This window comes from Octopus bimaculoides, chromosome 4 (genome assembly GCF_001194135.2).
Source record: "Octopus bimaculoides isolate UCB-OBI-ISO-001 chromosome 4, ASM119413v2, whole genome shotgun sequence".
NCBI lineage: Eukaryota > Metazoa > Mollusca > Cephalopoda > Octopoda > Octopodidae > Octopus > Octopus bimaculoides.
The window spans coordinates 123,051,230-123,069,512 of NC_068984.1; the positions used below are offsets into that span (position 1 = coordinate 123,051,230).

The 18,283-nt window shown below is 35.5% G+C and overlaps 1 protein-coding gene across 44 annotated transcripts in view; it reads left to right on the forward strand.

Moving 5' to 3' along the window:
• The window catches only part of LOC106871604 (titin), a 454,558-nt gene that overhangs the window by 392,367 nt on the left and 43,908 nt on the right, over window positions 1–18,283 (forward strand). For 33 of the 44 annotated variants that reach the window (XM_052967415.1, XM_052967425.1, XM_052967440.1 and 30 more), the window contains 3 exons: window positions 640–807; window positions 5,499–5,564; window positions 8,456–15,232. In XM_052967415.1, coding sequence (XP_052823375.1) covers window positions 640–807; window positions 5,499–5,564; window positions 8,456–15,232 — 7,011 coding nt within the window. The remainder of the gene's footprint in view (window positions 1–639; window positions 808–5,498; window positions 5,565–8,455; window positions 15,233–18,283) is intronic. The other 11 variants (XM_052967449.1, XM_052967453.1, XM_052967430.1 and 8 more) reach the window with 3 other exon arrangements.

Sequence of the window (18,283 nt, forward strand, 5' to 3'; positions counted from 1 at the left end):
TGTTTATACATACAACATATTCTTTCTTCTGTTTAGCCATCACAACTCAGGTTTTTCAGGAGCACTATCTTTTTATTTGTATGTTTGTTGCTAATGTTTATTTGAAACTAATGTGCCTGTACTTCTGGCTTCATAATTTTTTTTTTTTTAAACATTTATTTTTATTGTATTTTATTTTTGTATTTAGTTGAATTGCGCTTAACAGTGTTGCAGTGGTTCTTGGCTCTTGCAATCTTGCAGGATGTTGGCTGGGTTTTATTTATATATATTCTATGCGTGTATATATATATATATATATATATAAACATTATCAATGTCACAAACTCAGTGTATGCATTTTGTGTATCATTAGCTGTTAAATAGTGTCAGAAAAAATAAGTCACTTTAAGATGCCAAACCTTAAAGGGACTTTTCCCTCTGATGCTATCCCGCAGCTAATGAGTGCGTAGACAAAACACATACTATAAGTATGTGACATCAATAATGTTTACATTATTAGAACTGCTTATAATTCAAAATTTTATATATTTTGGGGTTTCTTCTTCCTTCCTTTTTTTTTTTTTTCTTTTTCGTTTTCTGTTTTCATTATTTGTGTTGCAGGCAGCAGTACGCATTTGTCTATTTTGTTGTTACTTTCAGCCCGTCTTGCTGTGGCGGGGAAAACACCCACCATAACTATCACCGAGGACAGCAGCAGCCCCCATCATGACGATGATGAAGAAAGCGATGATTATCTCCGCTTTATCGAAAAGCATCAGCAAAAAATGCAACAGCAACAACAACAAGCTGCTGCTGCTGTTGCCAAAGGTTAGATGATTACAGAGAAAACCACATTTGAATGACAATTACAAACACACATGTATATATATATATATATATAAATAAATAAATAAGGATAAGATCGATATTCAAAATATTGATTTTATCAAGTGGCCAGCATGGGAATAAATATGAACATTTATTGTGGTTTAGAGTCAAGATTTGACTGCTATTTTTCAGCGTGGTGGTATCTCTTAGATACCCTATATTATAATTATATATATATATATATATAATGTATGTATGTGTATACACAGGGGGGAGCAAAAATAGGTGCACAGTTGCTTAATATGAGTGAAAATGTTTCTTTCTTTCCTCTACTTCTTTGTTAGGATAATAATCAAAAGAACATTTCACTCATATCGAACAACTGTATGCCTCCTTTTGCCATGTCCCCCTACCCTCCAACCATGCATGGCAGTTGTGTTCAAGGGACAAGATTAGTCAATACTATGGATTTCACTAATACTTGATTGGTACTTTATTTTATTGACCCCGCAAAAAAGATAAAAGGCAAAGTTAACTTCAGTGGGATTTGAACTTAATGTAAAAGGCCAGAACAAATACCATGAGGCATTTTATTCAGTGCTTTATCAATAATATTCATTTCTGACATAGCAAATCAACAGCAGCCACATTATTGTTAATAGTACTTTGCAGTGTAAGATGATGGAATAAGAATACTGTACTGCATAGTTTAATCCATTGTTCTACTGTTCCTACTATAAAGAATAAAGACCCCCTTTGATCATGAATGACCATGGGATTGCACCTAGAAAGTTCCCCTCCGAGGCACAAGTCCAGGCAAGGTTGTTTGTGGAAGATCAGCAGTCACCCATACATACCAGCCTCCCCTCTCTACGCCACCGATATTATCAAAGAAAAGGCAAAGGCCAATAGAATTTGGCACCAGTGATATTGCAACTCATTTCTACAGCTGAGTGAACTAGAACAACATGAAATAAAGTGTCTTACTCAAGAACACTACACACAGCCCCGTCTAGGAATCAATCTTACTACCTCATGATTGTGAGCCGACACTGTAACCACTGAACCATGTGCATTCACTGTTCCTACTAACTTACCTCAATACAAAATAAACCTCTGTGTAATCATTTGCCCTATTAGAAATAGTAACAAAATCCTCCCCAAATTATACCTTACTCTCCTACTATAAAAGTATTCATTGAATAATTATAATTCTAGATATACTACATAAGATAAAGAGATACACACATACATAAAAAGAGGTTTGAGTTAATGAAAAATCCTCTGTATGATCATAAGTGCAGGAACAAAATTTGCTTCAGGGGTGCAAACCCAATTTTTCGGGAGGATGTTCAGTTTTCATTACCCCACAAAAATCTTAGGGACTGCTCTTGCACCTTTTGCACCCTTTGTTCATTACCCTTTGCACATGGTCAAGCGATGTACTAGAAATAGTTGATAAATCTTTTAAGTCATACTCTTTTGTCTTACAAAGAGAAGGACAAAGTAGATAACATAGTCCTGAATGAAAATATGGGCAGGATAGTCACATCTTTGATTATAGATTTGTTTAGCTCTAAGCTGGGTCTAATGAGCAAGACTAACATCAATAATGCACTTTATGTAATGTATATATAAAATGTTTTAGATATTCTTAAAAACCAAAACAATGCAAGTTATAAAAAAAATTAATTATACAGGTGATCAATGGTTAGTTCTCTTGTCTGGTATTTCAGTATTTCAAGGTAGATTTCCTGAAGAAGAGGCCCTAACCCCGAAATATCGAAATACCAGGTTGTAGCAGTAAACATTGACTTGTACTCATTTTTTTATAACCTGCATTAGTTTGGCTTTAAAAAATACATAAAACTTTTATATTATATAAAGTAACAAACTAAGGAATGGAATTCCTTCAAAGGGGTGTGTAAAGCATCCAGTTCACTGGTACGTCAGTTGAATACCACATAAATATGGGTATAATGCAAATTACAAACAAATTAAATAGAGAGATACAATTAACAATCCAATAATTTATTTATATTATAACATAATATATACTATGACTATAATATAATATAACATTAAAAAAAATCATTAAAAAACCAAAAGAGCCAACAATTTGTTTAGACTTGTATATAAATTATCAGGGTGTATAAATACACAATAGAAAAGGTAAAATTTAGGGGACCTATAATATTGGATTCTGTTTATTAGTCGAAGGACAGATGACAAATCATTCTAATGGTTTCATAGAAAGGCACAAATGTCGTTATATCACATTTCTTTTCATTTCAAATATCAATTTTCAAGATCAGCTTTTACTCAGTCTCTTACTTTTAATCCCTTCAGAATTAGCAAGTACCAGTAATATCCTTGGGTTGAAAAGAAAAGACAAAATTGAAACTGAGCCTTTTTAACTGAGAAATATTGGTCTTGATCTTTAGAAATCATTGAAATTATTATTATTATTATTATTATTATTATCCATTGCTTGCTTTGTGCCTGGAATATTGAGTGTTGTCATTGCCTTGTTTCTTTTTCACTGAATAATTTATTTTTAATTTCTGTTTTCATTTTTTACAGTTTTTTTTTCAAATCTTATTTTTCAAATTTTTTGTTTACTTTCTATGTTGTTTTTCTTTGTGGTGTCCTTGGATCCAGTTTCCTTCTTGTCTTGATCTGATGCTTTGTGTTGAAACACCTGAATATGCACACACACACACACTTCACTGTCAAAAGCTTGATGTTATGGTTTCTTCTATCAATGCAAATATCAACTGTATAATAACTATCAACTATTTAAGGGCAGTGACTAAGCTAAAATTGGTAGAGTGATGGACAAATAAATTATTCTTACCTTTTCTCTGTAGGGCATATTAGAGAAGGACATGGCTGAGTAGTTTAGAAGCTAGCTACCCAACCATATGGCCTCTGGTTCAGTCTTTCTGTGCAGCACTTTTGGCATGTGTCTTCTACTATAGCCCTGGACCAACTGAAGCTTTGTGAGTGCAATTGGTAAACAGGAAAAGCCAATCATATATGTATGTAGTGCCACATGGAGGCAGTGACTGAGACCTTTGGCAATATACCATGCTTGGGAAAACCTGTCAAGCCAAGTGAAATCATAGTTGTGGCTGATGCTGGTGTTATGTAACTGGTATGTAAAAAGCACCCACTACACTCTTGGAGTGGTTGATGTTAGAAAGGGCATCCAGCTGTAGAAATCATGCCAAATCAGATTGGAACCTGGTGAAGCTCCCCCAGCTTACCAGTTTTCAGTCAAACCATCCAACCCATGCCAGCATGGAAAACGTATGTTAAATGGTGCTGCTGTTTGTCCTTGTCTTGACATCATGTTATGGTTGTAAGCAAGCATCACCTTCATACAAGGGATATTGGTCGTTTGCAGTCTTCTGTAGAAAATTTGGGAGGAGCATGCAGCTGTAGAAAAATCTGCATCCACAAATTCTGTCTGACCCATGCATGTATGGAAAAGTGGGCATTAAATTATTATGATGATATATGTGTGTGTGTGTGTTACATATATAGATTTTTGTCCAGGGAGGTATGCATCTCTTTGGACATAAATCTATTTACCTCACTTATCTACCCAACTGGCTATCCAGTGACCTGACAACTTGGTTACTCCTCTGTGTCTTGCTAGGGCTGAGCAATTGTGTATTGTTCACAAAGTACAAGACACATTTTGTCTAGTAGTTGCAGCTGCCACTTGATGTAGACCTAATAGCTGTTTATGGATATTTTGAACTATTCGTGTTGCATTTCCATAGATTTATGCAACAGTTTTATTCCTATTATCATCATACTTAGTTGCATTGTATTAGTAGCAGCCCCTTGCATAGAGATTAGTATCTCAGTAACAGGTCTGTATCTAAACAATAACAGCATCTTTATACATAAACAGTACCAAGTTCTCCATAGAGATCAGTATTGCCACAATAACAGCCCTTCTATGCAGGTCAGTTTGTCAGCAGTACAATGCCAAACAGATTACATTAATTTAAAAGATAGTGATGTGTGGTTCTCTCTTCTCAAGCTCTTTCTGTCTGTCTTTCTCCATTTCCTTTTCTTCAAAAAAATCACAGAAAACAACAAAACAAACTCAGTTCTATATTAAAATCTAGTAGTTATTCTGATTTTAAAAATCTAGGAATAATTTGGTGTTCAACAATATTTTTTTTTTAAATTTACAGAAATTTATAGAACATTGGATTAATATTCCTGATCAGAGTTTCAACCTTGAAACATAAAATCAAAACTGAGATCCAGTTTTTTAAATAAAAATGAACTGGGTTTCTTTTGAAAATTGTTTTTTGTTTTTGAAGTTTTTCATCTCATATATTCCTAAATACCACCATAAAAAGAAAAAACCTGCTAAAACTAAATAACTGATTGTTTCTATTTTGTACATTTTTTTTTTTTAGCAACTGACCTCTTTTTCCCTTCTTGTCATCTAAACAGTTTTTGGTCTTCCAGTGGGTGTTTTTAACAGTTTTTATTGCACATTGATTTATTTTTTTAATTCTGTATCACTTTCACATGTGTATGTGCGTATTGTATCACTTTTTATTCTTTACCTCCCTGCTGTTGTTTGGTATTTGTTTTCGGGTTTTCATTCATCTGTGTATTTCTATTTAAGTTGGTGTATTGACAAAACCCTTCTCTACTAGCAGGTCAAGAGCCAACCACCACGACCACCACCACAGTGTCTTCTGAAGGCCATGGGGAAGAATCAGGTAATGTTGAAACCTCTTGATGCTATGCTATGCTGTTTGTTGCATCTAGCCATCTAAATGTTTCACGTAAACAGATTTTGTTTTATCCCCACATATTTTTATCATTATAATTATAATTATTTTTGTCTTTTTTTGCCTCATTGTTTGCTACAGTTGATCAATGCTTTTTGTATATGACCATTTATTCAACATTACACACACATGCACATATATGTATTGATATGTACATATGTGTAAGAGAGAATGATTATGTAAAACAATATAGAGAATACATAAATTAATTCAATACAAAAAAAATGCTATATTTTTTTTAACCTTGATTAAAATATTTGTAGAGTTATCTCAAACAACATATTGGTCTAACATTAAAAGAATAAAGATTGTGATTTTGACCTATGGGTTGCACACTCATTCATTTTCTATGATTCTCTAAGGCCCCACTCCATGGAAATTTCAATCTTTCCTTTGTTACAACCCATATGTTTTCTCTCTCTCTCTCTCTCTCTCTCTCTCTCTGAGTTTTAACTCTCCAATTCATCTCAGAGCCAAACTAAATATTCATTATGCATTTATACTTCTACTGGTTACTGTCATTCAACTACAGCCATGATAGTGCCTCTGTCTTCAGGGGTTTTAGTCAATTATACTGACCCCAGTACTTCAATCTGGTACTTTTGTTATCGATCTCTATTTGTTGAATTTAGTTTTTGTTTAGTTTTTTTTTTTCACACAAAAGGATACAACCCAATGCCCATATTTATACCAATTAACACGGATACATATATGCACACACATACACACACTGGCTTTAGCACAGTTCGTGCCTACCAAATTCTAATCACATTGCTTTGAACAACCTAAGTCTATAAGACTTGTCACTAGCCCAAGGTGCTGCACAGTAGGATCAAAGTTGGAGCCATACACATATAAACACAAATATACATATATATATATATATGTGTGTGTGTGTGTGTGTGTGTGTGTGTGTAGATATATATATATATATATATACATAGAGAGAGAGAGAGAGAGAGAGAGAGGTTATGAGAGCCAGAGGTTTCAGGTAATGCTGAGTAAGTGCAATGGATAAACCATACTTAGGCTCCAAGTTTGGTGATTATGCAAATAAGGGGTCTAACGTAGGTCATATATCAGCGTGTGAATATAAGGATTTAATTTTCGTAATGAGATAAAAATATACACAGCCTTGGATTTTTATCTCATTATGAAAAGTAAATCCTTATATATATATATATATATATATATATATATATATATATATATATATATATATATATATATATATATGTGCACATACAGACACTAATTCTATATTGTTCATGGTACTGTTTTCTGAAGGAAAATAGAAAATTCATCAGCATGTTAATAACCAACGATGATTTTAGAACACTTTGTGATTTTTTTTTTTGTGTTTGGTTTTTTTATTCCACCCTTACTGTTGCTAATATCCCAAAGTGCATGAATGCAGTAATGCAAGATTTTCTTGATTTACAATTATCCTGCTCCACTGAAGAACTGAAGCTAGTTCAAGACTTTCATCATCCTCATTTGATATAATTTTATTTTCCCATTTAAACATCCCAGTGTCTGCTGTTTTGTTTTTTTGTTTGTTTGTTTTGTTTTTTTTTAATGGTTGTTGTCAATACCCTTACAACATTTTCCTTTTCACCTTTATATATCTTAGTTAATCCAGTAAATCCCTGCTGCCATCAGTTATTCTTATTTATCCATCATATCTGCACTGTGTATGTTTTCTCGTTTATTTCTTCAATATTTTGTTTATTTATATATATATTAATGTTTTTATTTGTTTCTCATTTTATTTTGATTTCTTCCAATTAAGGCTGTCTTATTCCCAGTCTGCACTGTGAAGCTTGTTTTTACTGCTATACATGTGATATAAAGTATTGCATATATTTTATAAATATATATATGTATGTATATATACATATACATGTGTATATGTATGTATATATATACATATACAAATATATATATATATATATATATATAAACTTGATAATCTTGTGTTATCGTGATATTCTTGTATGTTTATTATTAAATGTTTAGAGTATTCTGGAATGATATACCCATAAAAAAAAGAGTGATCTTCATTTGTTTTGTTTACCAAAATAGTTTCTTTGAGGCCTGAAGATCTGATCCTTTTTCAATACCTATAACTTAAATTCTTAAATTACTTTCTATTTACATTGACTCCTTCAAAATTCCTATTTACTAATTTTTACATTAGTAAATACTTTAAACCATAAGTTGGCATCAACTAAGTAATTTATACATCATATTCTTTTAGAAATTCCTAATTTTTACTGTTTCACTTGAAAGATTTTTGGTATATCCAGGGTTCTCATTGCATTAATGGTAATTAATAATTCTGATCAGAACATTTCATCATTAACCAGGTTAAAATGAACTTTTAATTAACTCTGATTTTTTTTTTCCCCCATTATTTAATCTTCTTAACTCTTTATTAATTATAATCCAGCATTTGCAATTTAAATTTATATACATATACTCTCACACATTGTTACACACAGATACAGAAAAACATACACAAATACATATAAATGTATGCATAAAATATGTATCTCTGTGTGTATGGTTTTTTTTTTTTTTGTAATGTTCCATTTTCTCGATAATTCCTTTACAATAACTAATGTGTATTATTTAAAGTAAAAGTCTGTAAACCTTTTCCTTCTAATAACATTTCCAATTTACTCATCTTGAAATCTCTCCTTTTTAATGCTTGCATTTCGGATTGCTGTCGGATTTTTTTTTTTTTTTTACCTACCTTTAATTATAAAACAAACAAAAACAAAACTATTGACAAAAAAAAAAAAAACCCTTGATAGATGATGAGAGTGAGGGTAAAACAAGATCAGTCGCTTCTATTATTCAAATGTTTGAGCAAACATCTGACACTGCTTTGCAAAGTTCGGCTACAGACATTGTTCGTGAAGTCCAGAAATCAGCACAGGCAACGTTACGCAAAGAATCTAAAGAATTCACAAAGCAAGACTCTTCTGAGTGGGTTGTTATTGACAACAGCGATCTTGATGGCTTTGATGCAGAAAAGTTGCCATCAGCCAATGGTACTTATGTTGAAACAGAAGATTCTGCTCCAAAGGTAGAAGAATGGGTAAAAGTCTCTGCTGTCAAAGAGAAATTTGAAGACAAAATTAAGAATGGCTCCATGTCTGAAAAAACTATTATACGTGAAGCTACCAAAGTTCATACAAGTACTTTAGCAAAACATAAAGCTTCAGAGAAAGCTGATGATATTGATCAACCTTACGGTGTCCCAGAACCGCCCGACGCCCACTTTAAGACTCCTTCAGATGATGAAAATCTTGATTTTTCTGAGAAATTGAAAATGTTTACTGGTAAACATGCCCAAAATTATTATGTCACAACTCAAGCTGATGAGTTATTAAGCTCCGATGAAGAAACACCAGACACTACCTCTAAAGGAAGTGAAAGGTCATACCAAACTGCATCTGAAACGAGTGAAATCCGATCTGAAACTGTAAAAGTGTCTTCTGCAGGAGAGCAAAAAAGTGAAGTCATTGAAGAACGACGCGAAAGCACTTCATCACTGATTGCTAAGTTTGAAGAAGTTACAAATCGTGAAAAGTCATTAAAGAAAGAGGATAGCAAAGAGACAGTACAAAAAGAAGTGACAAAATCTTGGAAAACTGATTCTTCTCAAAGTGCAGTCCAGGAGGAAAAGGAAAGTCACGTATTCCAAGAGAAAAAAGAAAGCATTTCTTCAGAAAGCGAAACTCCTGATTTGAAGGAAGTTCACAAAGATAGTAAAGAAACTGTATCATCAGTTGAGAAGAGCTTCAAGACTGAAACAACAGAAATGAAACAGAAAGTAGAATATTCTGTAGATGATGGCAAAGTAAAAGAGATCTTCACTTCTGAAGATAGCCAAATTTTATCATCTAAGACTTTGGACAAAACCATATCCTCACTCGATAAAGATATCTCACCAGAACTTAAGGATAAATCACCTTCACCAGAACCTCAGCTGAAATCACATTTACCTGAGGCTAAGGAGAAAACTCCCTCACCAGAGCCCCAACTTAAGTCTCCTTCACCAAAACCTAAAGAGAAATCTCCTTCACCAGAACCTAAGGAGAAATCTCCTTCACCACAACCTAAAGATAAATCTCCTTCACCAAAACCTAAAGATAAATCTCCTTCACCTCTTCAGCTAAAGTCAAAGTCTCCCTCACCAGAACCTAAAGAAAAGACCCCATCACCACCTCACGTGAAATCAAAGTCTCCCTCACCACCTCACCTAAAGTCAAAGTCTCCCTCACCAGAACCTAAAGATAAGTCTCCCTCACCATCTCACCTAAAGTCAAAGTCCCCTTCACCAGAACTTAAAGATAAGTCTCCTTCACCAAAGTTACAACTTAAGTCTTCTTCACCAAAACCTAAAGATAAGACTCCCTCTCCACCTCACCTCAAGTCAAAGTCCCCCTCACCACCTCACCTAAAGTCAAAATCTCCCTCGCCCGAACCTAAAGATAAGTCTCCCTCACCACTTCAGTTAAAGTCAAAATCTCCCTCACCAGAAATCAAAGACAAGTCTCCTTCACCACTCCACCTTAAGTCAAAGAGTCCTTCACCAGATCTGAAAGAGAAGACTCCCTCTCCACCTCACCTCAAGTCAAAGTCCCCTTCACCATCTCACCTAAAGTCAAAATCTCCCTCGCCCGAACCTAAAGATAAGTCTCCCTCACCACTTCAGTTAAAATCAAAATCTCCCTCGCCTGAACCTAAAGATAAGTCTCCCTCACCACTTCGGTTAAAGTCAAAGTCTCCCTCACCAGAACCTAAAGACAAGTCTCTTTCACCACTCCACCTTAAGTCAAAGAGTCCTTCACCAGAACTTAAAGAGAAGACTCCATCACCACTTCGCCTAAAGTCAAAATCTCCCTCACCAGAACCTAAATCAAAGACTCCCTCACCACTTCAAAAGTCAAAGTCTCCTTCACCGGACCCTAAAGATAAGGCCCCTTCACCACTTCACCTGAAGTCAAAGAGTCCGTCACCAGAACTTAAAGGGAAGACTCCATCACCACCCCACCTAAAGTCAAAGTCTCCCTCACCAGACCTTAAAGATAAGTCTCCCTCCCCACTTCACCTAAAGTCAAAGCTTCCCTCACCACCTCACCTGAAGTCAAAGTCTCCCTCACCAGAATCTAAAGGGAAGACTCCCTCACCAGAGCCTAAAGAGAAAACTCCATCACCACCACACATAAAGTCAAAGTCCCCATCACCAGAACCTAAAGCTAAGTCCCCCTCTCCACCACGTCTGAAATCAAAGTCTCCCTCACCAGAACCTAAAGAGAAGATTCTCTCACCAGAACCTCAACTCAAGTCTCCTTCACCAGAACCACAGCTGAAAGCACCTTCCCCAGAGCCTCAGGCCTCTGAAATTTGTCCTAAGCCCTATGATGAAGAAGATTTTGAAATTATTGAGCAGGAGGAAATTTTGGAAGCCAAGATTTCCTTAGAGCGCCAGACACCGTTCGAACCAGCTGCTATTGATCTTTCATCAACTGACAAGGTTTGTCCTCCAAAAGAACACGGAGCTGAGCCACCAGATGATGGCCTTCAGACACAACTAGAAGAAGAACCTCACAAAGATACTGATTATGAAATCTCAAGGAGAGAAGTTTTTTTAGAAAAGGAATCTCGCAGTTTCTATACATCGAAACCCGAGCCATCTAAAGACATAATCTCAAGCAAATTAGTTGACAAGGATGTGCACACCATTGTCTCCACAACCTCTATCAAGGAAGTGTCAACAACCATCTCTGAACACACAACCAAAGTAATTGAAGATGAAGATAAGGAAAGCACAACTATATCTAGTGAGGAAGATTTTCTTTCAAAAAACGAGATGCGATCTCCTGTATGTGATGACATACAGGAGAGTAAAGTAGTAGAAAGTGTACCTGCTGACAGTGTTAAGGTTTCACCTGTGGAGCAGAAAATTACTAGAAAATCATCGTCTGGTGAACTGTTTGAGATCTCTCGACAGGAAGAAAAAATGATTATAGACTCTCCAGAGAAACTAGAAATTCATGACTGGCAGACTTCAGCACCAGAAGCTACTGAACGATTTGACAGACAGGCTGAATCTATGTCTGATGAGAGTTTAGTAGAGGTTCAGCTGGATGCTTTAAAGGAAGATATTAGAGAAAAAGTGCTTGAAGAAACCCAAGAAAGATCTGTCAGAAGATTACAACAATTACAGGATGTTTCAGATGAGGAATCAGATGAAATATTTACTCACACTGATCAAAGAACAAAAGAGGAATTCACTGAGAGGTCATATGAAGACTCCAAGAAAAAGGCATCCTCAACAGAGTCCCCGGGATTATCACCAACAGCAGACCATCTTAAAAAAGATCTGGGTGACCGAACAGAGATAACTTATGAATTCCCTGTACAAGAAGACTTATCATCAGATGAAGGATCCAAAGGTAGTTCTCTAGATTTGTTCCTGACACATGAAAAGAGCTGTCAGGAGGAAGAAGAACACTATACCTCACACAAAGATCAACCCTCCGTTACTCATGAACGACAGGTTTCCACAGTAACATCAGAATATAAAACATCAAGTACATCTGAAATGATAGAAGAAAGTGTCAGCAAAGAAGAGAAATCTGTGTATCCAAGTAAAATTTCCCAAGAATACCGTGTGGAAGATGAGCAGGATATGACATCTGATGAGGAAACATCTGAAGAAATCCATGAAACTGATACCTCAAAGAAAACAGCACCTCAGTTTAGTTCCATTCTGTCAGAGGAAGCTACTTATTTTGAAATCAGCAGGCGAGAGCAGTTCATGACTGTTGGCTCACCTGAAAAAATTGAATTTAAAACACCGGCCAAAAGCGATGGTCTTAGTTTTAGTGCCGATCCTTTTTTAGTATCTAGTGCCTTGGCACATGAAACATCGGTGGAGAATATTAGAAGCATTCCCAAAGCGGAATCTCCCCTTACTGAGCAATCTCCAAAACATGTAGCCAAGGATGACACTTCTGACCGAACTGAGGAGAAATATTCTGTTGATCTTGCTGCTTTACAAGCAGAGGCAGATGCTAAGTTTAAAGAAACTTCGCCTCATGACTTCCAAGAAGAGAAATATCTGTCCAGTGATGATGAGAGCGATGTTGATGATCATGATGATGTTGACATAATGACAGAAATGGATTATATGTCTAAATCTCAGAGTATAGATGTCACAGATGAAATGGAGAAAAGATCTGAAGATATTACAGATAGTGGCTTTAAAAGTGGAGCAGATGATGATCTATCAAGGAGGAGTACTGACAAAGATCAAGTAGACTTTACAAAACCATTTCCTTTTCAAACATCAGAGGAACAACTTGTTAAAGAAGAGATCTCTAACAAAGAAGTAAGGAATGAGAGTTTCAAACAAGAAACTCGAGTCCAAGAAACTACAGTTCATGAAGGATCTATTGAGGAACGTAAAGTTCTTGATGACATAACTCCCAGCAAATTCACATCAGAATCAAAGATTATTGAAGATGTCAAAGTAAAGAGATCAGAAACTGCAACAACAGAGGAGAGTACAACCCGATCGACCACTGTTGGTGATGAAATTCAATCAATCAAAGATGAAACTCGTTCAGTGAAACAAAAAGATGTAGAGTCTGAAAGTAAAAGAGAACAGGCAACTGTAGAAGATGAGTTTCAAAAGGAAACAACTGAAGAATTAACAACAAAAGATGCGCTCAAAATGCATAGTGAACTGACTGAAGGGAAATCTGAGACTTTTGAAGAAGATGGCACCAAGATAGAAATAAGTCAAGAAAAGTCATCTGTATGTGATAAGTCATTTGAAGAAGAGATTGAGAAACAACAGTATGAAAAACAATCAAAAGATGGAGAAATTCAGAAAATTGAAGATTTGGAACAGAAACTGACTGAAAAAGATTCTAAACTGGAAATTGTCACTGATACTGTCAGCAGAGAAGATGATTTCCAAAAAGAAATTAAAAAAGAAGTAGCTGTAAAGGATGAGTCCAAGCTGAGCATGACAATCACTGATGACTTGATGGAAATTGATAAAACAGACAAAAAGTTCAAATCTCAAACATCTGAAATTGAGGAGAATGTACAACATGAAGACACTTTCCACAAAGAAGTTGTTGAATTAAAAGAACCTGAAACAGCTAGAGTTCTTGAAGTAATTGAAGGAGAAGATTCTGGGGGTGAGAGCGACCATTCTTTCATTGAACATAGTGATGAGGAGAATGAGCAAATAGAAGCTTTAACAAGGAGTGGTCATTTAATGAGCTCAACAAGAATGGAAGATCTCGTTGAAGAAGAAATTGATGAGACTGAAGTTGAAGACCAATTTATTGACAGACGAGAATATTTTGAATATCAACAAAGGGACACGATTGACTTCAGAATTGTTCATAGAAATGGTGGGCCTGATTTTAATACCACCGATAGGTTTCCGCCTTTACACCCAGACAAAGATGTAACACCAGTTCTGAAAGGTACATTGAAAGACAGTGATATCCCTTCAAAGAGCCAACAACCTGTTCAACCCCAAGAAGATCAGATTCCTTTTTTAGGGAAACAGGAAACAGTCCAGGAAATAACCGACACTAAAACCAGCACATTGACCAATGAGAAATCAACTATTGGACAGAGTACTGGGCTGTTTCCATCTGAATCTCTAAAAGAAACCGAGAAAGTGTCACACAAGATCGCTACTGAAAAAGTGAATTTTACTGAAGATTTCACTTCATACAACTCCCACATAACTGATGACTATACGAATTACTCTTCTGACTTCTCCTCTTATCACCGTGATGGAAGTGGTTTGGGTACCCGTAACATCCTTGTCCCATCTTCTTCCACCGAAGCACAGGAACGTTCAGCTACTCCCAGTGCAAGCGATGATGACAGTTCTGGTGAGTACTATTCAAGTGAGCGCATAAAAAAACTGAGGGTAATTGATCAAATGACTGAGAGTATTGAGTACCCATTAAAAGACAAGACAGACAAAGACTCCAATGGCAGACCACTGTCACCCACTGAATACACACTCATGACTGAATCTCAATTGGAACTTCATGAGGCACTTCAGTCTGTGGTTGATGATCAAGACATAATGACTCAGTCAATGATCGAGTCCCATGAATCATTGACCCAATCAATGATTGACCCGATGACACAATCCCAAATCGGAGAAGAGTTCAGACGTTCTCTTGATTCACAGTCTGACATTGATGGTAGAACGAGTATCGATGCATCACAACAGATGTTCATTGACCAAAGCAGAGAAGCCGAACTTGAACAAGAAGAAGACTTCGTTGAATCTGACCTGAAAAAGGGTGAAGAGAGACCACCGTCCCCATCAGAATTCACACTATTAACATCCCTTGAGCAGGAAGAACTTGCCAAAGCTCTTGGGTTACAGGATAATGGTTTAACAGCAGTTGAGATTGAAGATGAGTATGAATCAGTAAATAAAGACCGAGATGAAACTAGTCAACAGCTTGCTCAACAGCCATCCGCTACCACACGAGATGATCAGTTCACCACAGATGCTGATCTAAAAGGTATATTTCACTTTGATTCTATTTGTTAGTTAGGTACCATATTGCAGTAATCTTAAATGATAACAAACAAACAGACACACACACATACACAAACAGTTTTACACTTGCTCTCCAATCAGAAATGTTATTAGTAAAGAAACAATCATCATCATTATTATTATTATTATTATTATTATTATTATTATTATTATTATTATTATTATTATTGCAAGCTGGCAGAATTGTTAGCATGCCAGACATAATGCTTAGTGGCATTTCATTCAGCTTTACATTCCGAGTTCAAATTCTGCTGAGGTCAACTTTGCCTTTCATCCTTTTGAGATTGATAAAATAAGTACCAGTTGAGCACTGGGGTCGATGTAATCGACTAGCCCTCTCCCTAAAAATTTCAGACCCTGTGCCTATAGTTATTATTATTATAATTTGACTTTCATACTGGAGAGTAGCCACATAGTCTTCATTGTGATTTTCAATCATTATCATTATTATTGTTATTGTTGTTGTTGTTGTTGTTGTTATTATTGATGAGTGCCACAAAGCGTAGTCTAGACATAAATTTTCTGTGAACCTAGACAGTGACCCAGTCTCAATACTTTGTTGTAAACATATCATGTACATTCTTTTACTAGTTTCAGCTAGTAAGCAGTAGCCCTGTTGGGACATTGCCACTCTGTCACTATCGCTTTTTAGAGAGGCATGACTATCACAGCTTCTCATTTCTCCTTCCTTTACAATTTTAGATTTAATATCTGCCATAAAAAAAAAGAAACCATTATTTTTAGTATTGTTAACATTGTGGAGACTAGTGGCAGTTAAAATTTCAACAAATAAATTTTAAATGTCTCATCTCAATTTTTATCCTTAGTTGGAGCTTATTTTAAGTTGGCAATATCCTTTTGAAAAACATAAACAGCACAACTTCCAATTACTCTTCCCAATCTCCATCCTATAAATTTCTAGTTTTGTTTATAAATTGGGAAGTGTGTTCAGACTTTGTCTTGGAGACTGTCTCCACAAAGTTGAACCACCTATTGACTACACTATACAGAGATGAGCCACTCTCAGGATAAGATTAAAGTTTCAGAGGATTATATTTTTAGTAAATGCTCTGTTTTGAAATATATGTAAAATATAGATAGTGAAGTAATGACAAGATAAAGCTGATAAAGTGTAGTTCCACAGCTCATGGGGTTTTTTTTTTGGGGGGGGGGGTTCTACCTCTTCTCTGACTGATGTAGTTGATGTTAACTTCTTTAGATAGATGTATGTAAGGGAAATTTAAACAGAGGGAGATCCAGAAAGCTGTAATCCTGGGGAGAATTGGTTATGGAAAATTTTTTTTTTTTTTTTAGTTCAAGAATAAGGCACAGTAGGAATGATGAAAGGATGACAGATAGGTGAATTGGATTAGTTTCAGTGGGATTAGTAATGTAGCTTTCTAGTTCAGAGGAGCAGGAACTGTTATAGTAGTGGTAGAAGAGACAGTTGGATGATTGAGTGCATCACTGACTACTTGTGGAGATGTTACCTAAGTACCACATTTACTATATAAGTAATTGATGTATAATAGTAAGAGGTGTTCTGTAAGTACTACAACTATTAACTAGACATGAGAAGGGCCGATTTGAAGTGGCACTGTGAGATATACAGTGGTGGAACAGCTTACCAAATGTATGAAAACTACTACTACTAAGTTGTAGGGACTCCTAATGACTTGCTACCCTTAGGTGCTATATCATATTGAATCTGCACATCCAAACAGTCAGGTGTGTAGATTGTTTCCCCAAAGCATTCAGGTGAATGTTACACCTATTCTAACATACAATGTTGATTGAAATGGTTGACTATTTCTTTTGTGGGTGAAACGGAGGTCATTAACCTGGTACCTACTAACAAGTTCCTTCCTTTGCTTGGCAGACAATCTGCTGCATGAGCATGGCACTAGAAATTTGTTGTTTGCTGATTCTGTTGTAATGTTTACCAATTCTCACATGATTTATTCCTACTAAGCTGATATATATTTTTAGTTGTTGTTTTTTGTTGTTTTATTTTATTTTTCTTCCGTTCCTATTTTGAATTTTCTGGACCTGGTATGAGAACTAAATGAGGACATTTTGATATATCAGGGGATTGGAAAGGCTTTGAGGAACATATCTGACTCATACACTCACACATACTCACCTGTGTACTCTGGAAGAAAAAAAATGTTTAGATCACCCTATAAGTCATTCATACCATGTATGTATGTGTGTGTATGTAGAGGAAGAGAAATATTTAGGCTGAGTAAATTCTCTGTTTGTACGGTGAATGTGTCAAACTGTGGCTTAATGTTAAAAGAAATCATGCTATAGCCTTGTGCTGGAATGGGAATGGGTCATCTGGAGAAGTCAACCTGCCATTGATTTACACTCTATCCGAAGAACAAAGATTTCATCTTTCACTTGCTGAACAATAAAAGCTGCAAAGAAAAAAATTTGTCCTCAGGAAGTCATGACAGCTTGCAAAACGGGATAATGGAAGAGAACAAAATTCCACCTATCTTGTACACATCCAAGAAAAATAAAAGGTCGTATTCTTACTAAACAAGTTTTCATCATTGAGAAATATTGAATCACCACCTCTTGGAAGGCTAACTTTTTGTAAAAACATTGGAACAAACATTATGAAATTTTTGCCAAAAACTGGAAGATATACTGTTTTTGCCTGGTCAGTGGGCCTGTTTTTCTTTTGTCTCAAATCGGTGTTCAGATCCAACAATATCTAAATGTCTCAATTTATAAGAACCATCTTAGCTCTGATACCAACATGAAAAAAAATTAATGTAAACACTGATTTTTCTGTTTTGGATAACCAGTTCTTTTTTGTCTGGTAGTGAGTTGGACCATATAAATCAGTTGATCTTAATGATGTCTGTATGACATTTGGCAAAGTCGATTCATGCCAGACTTAAACTCAGAATTATGAAATGCTGAATGAGACATGACAAAGCATCCAAGTTCAACAGCATACCAAACTTTGGCTAGTCATCTTTACCATACTTTTTTTTATACG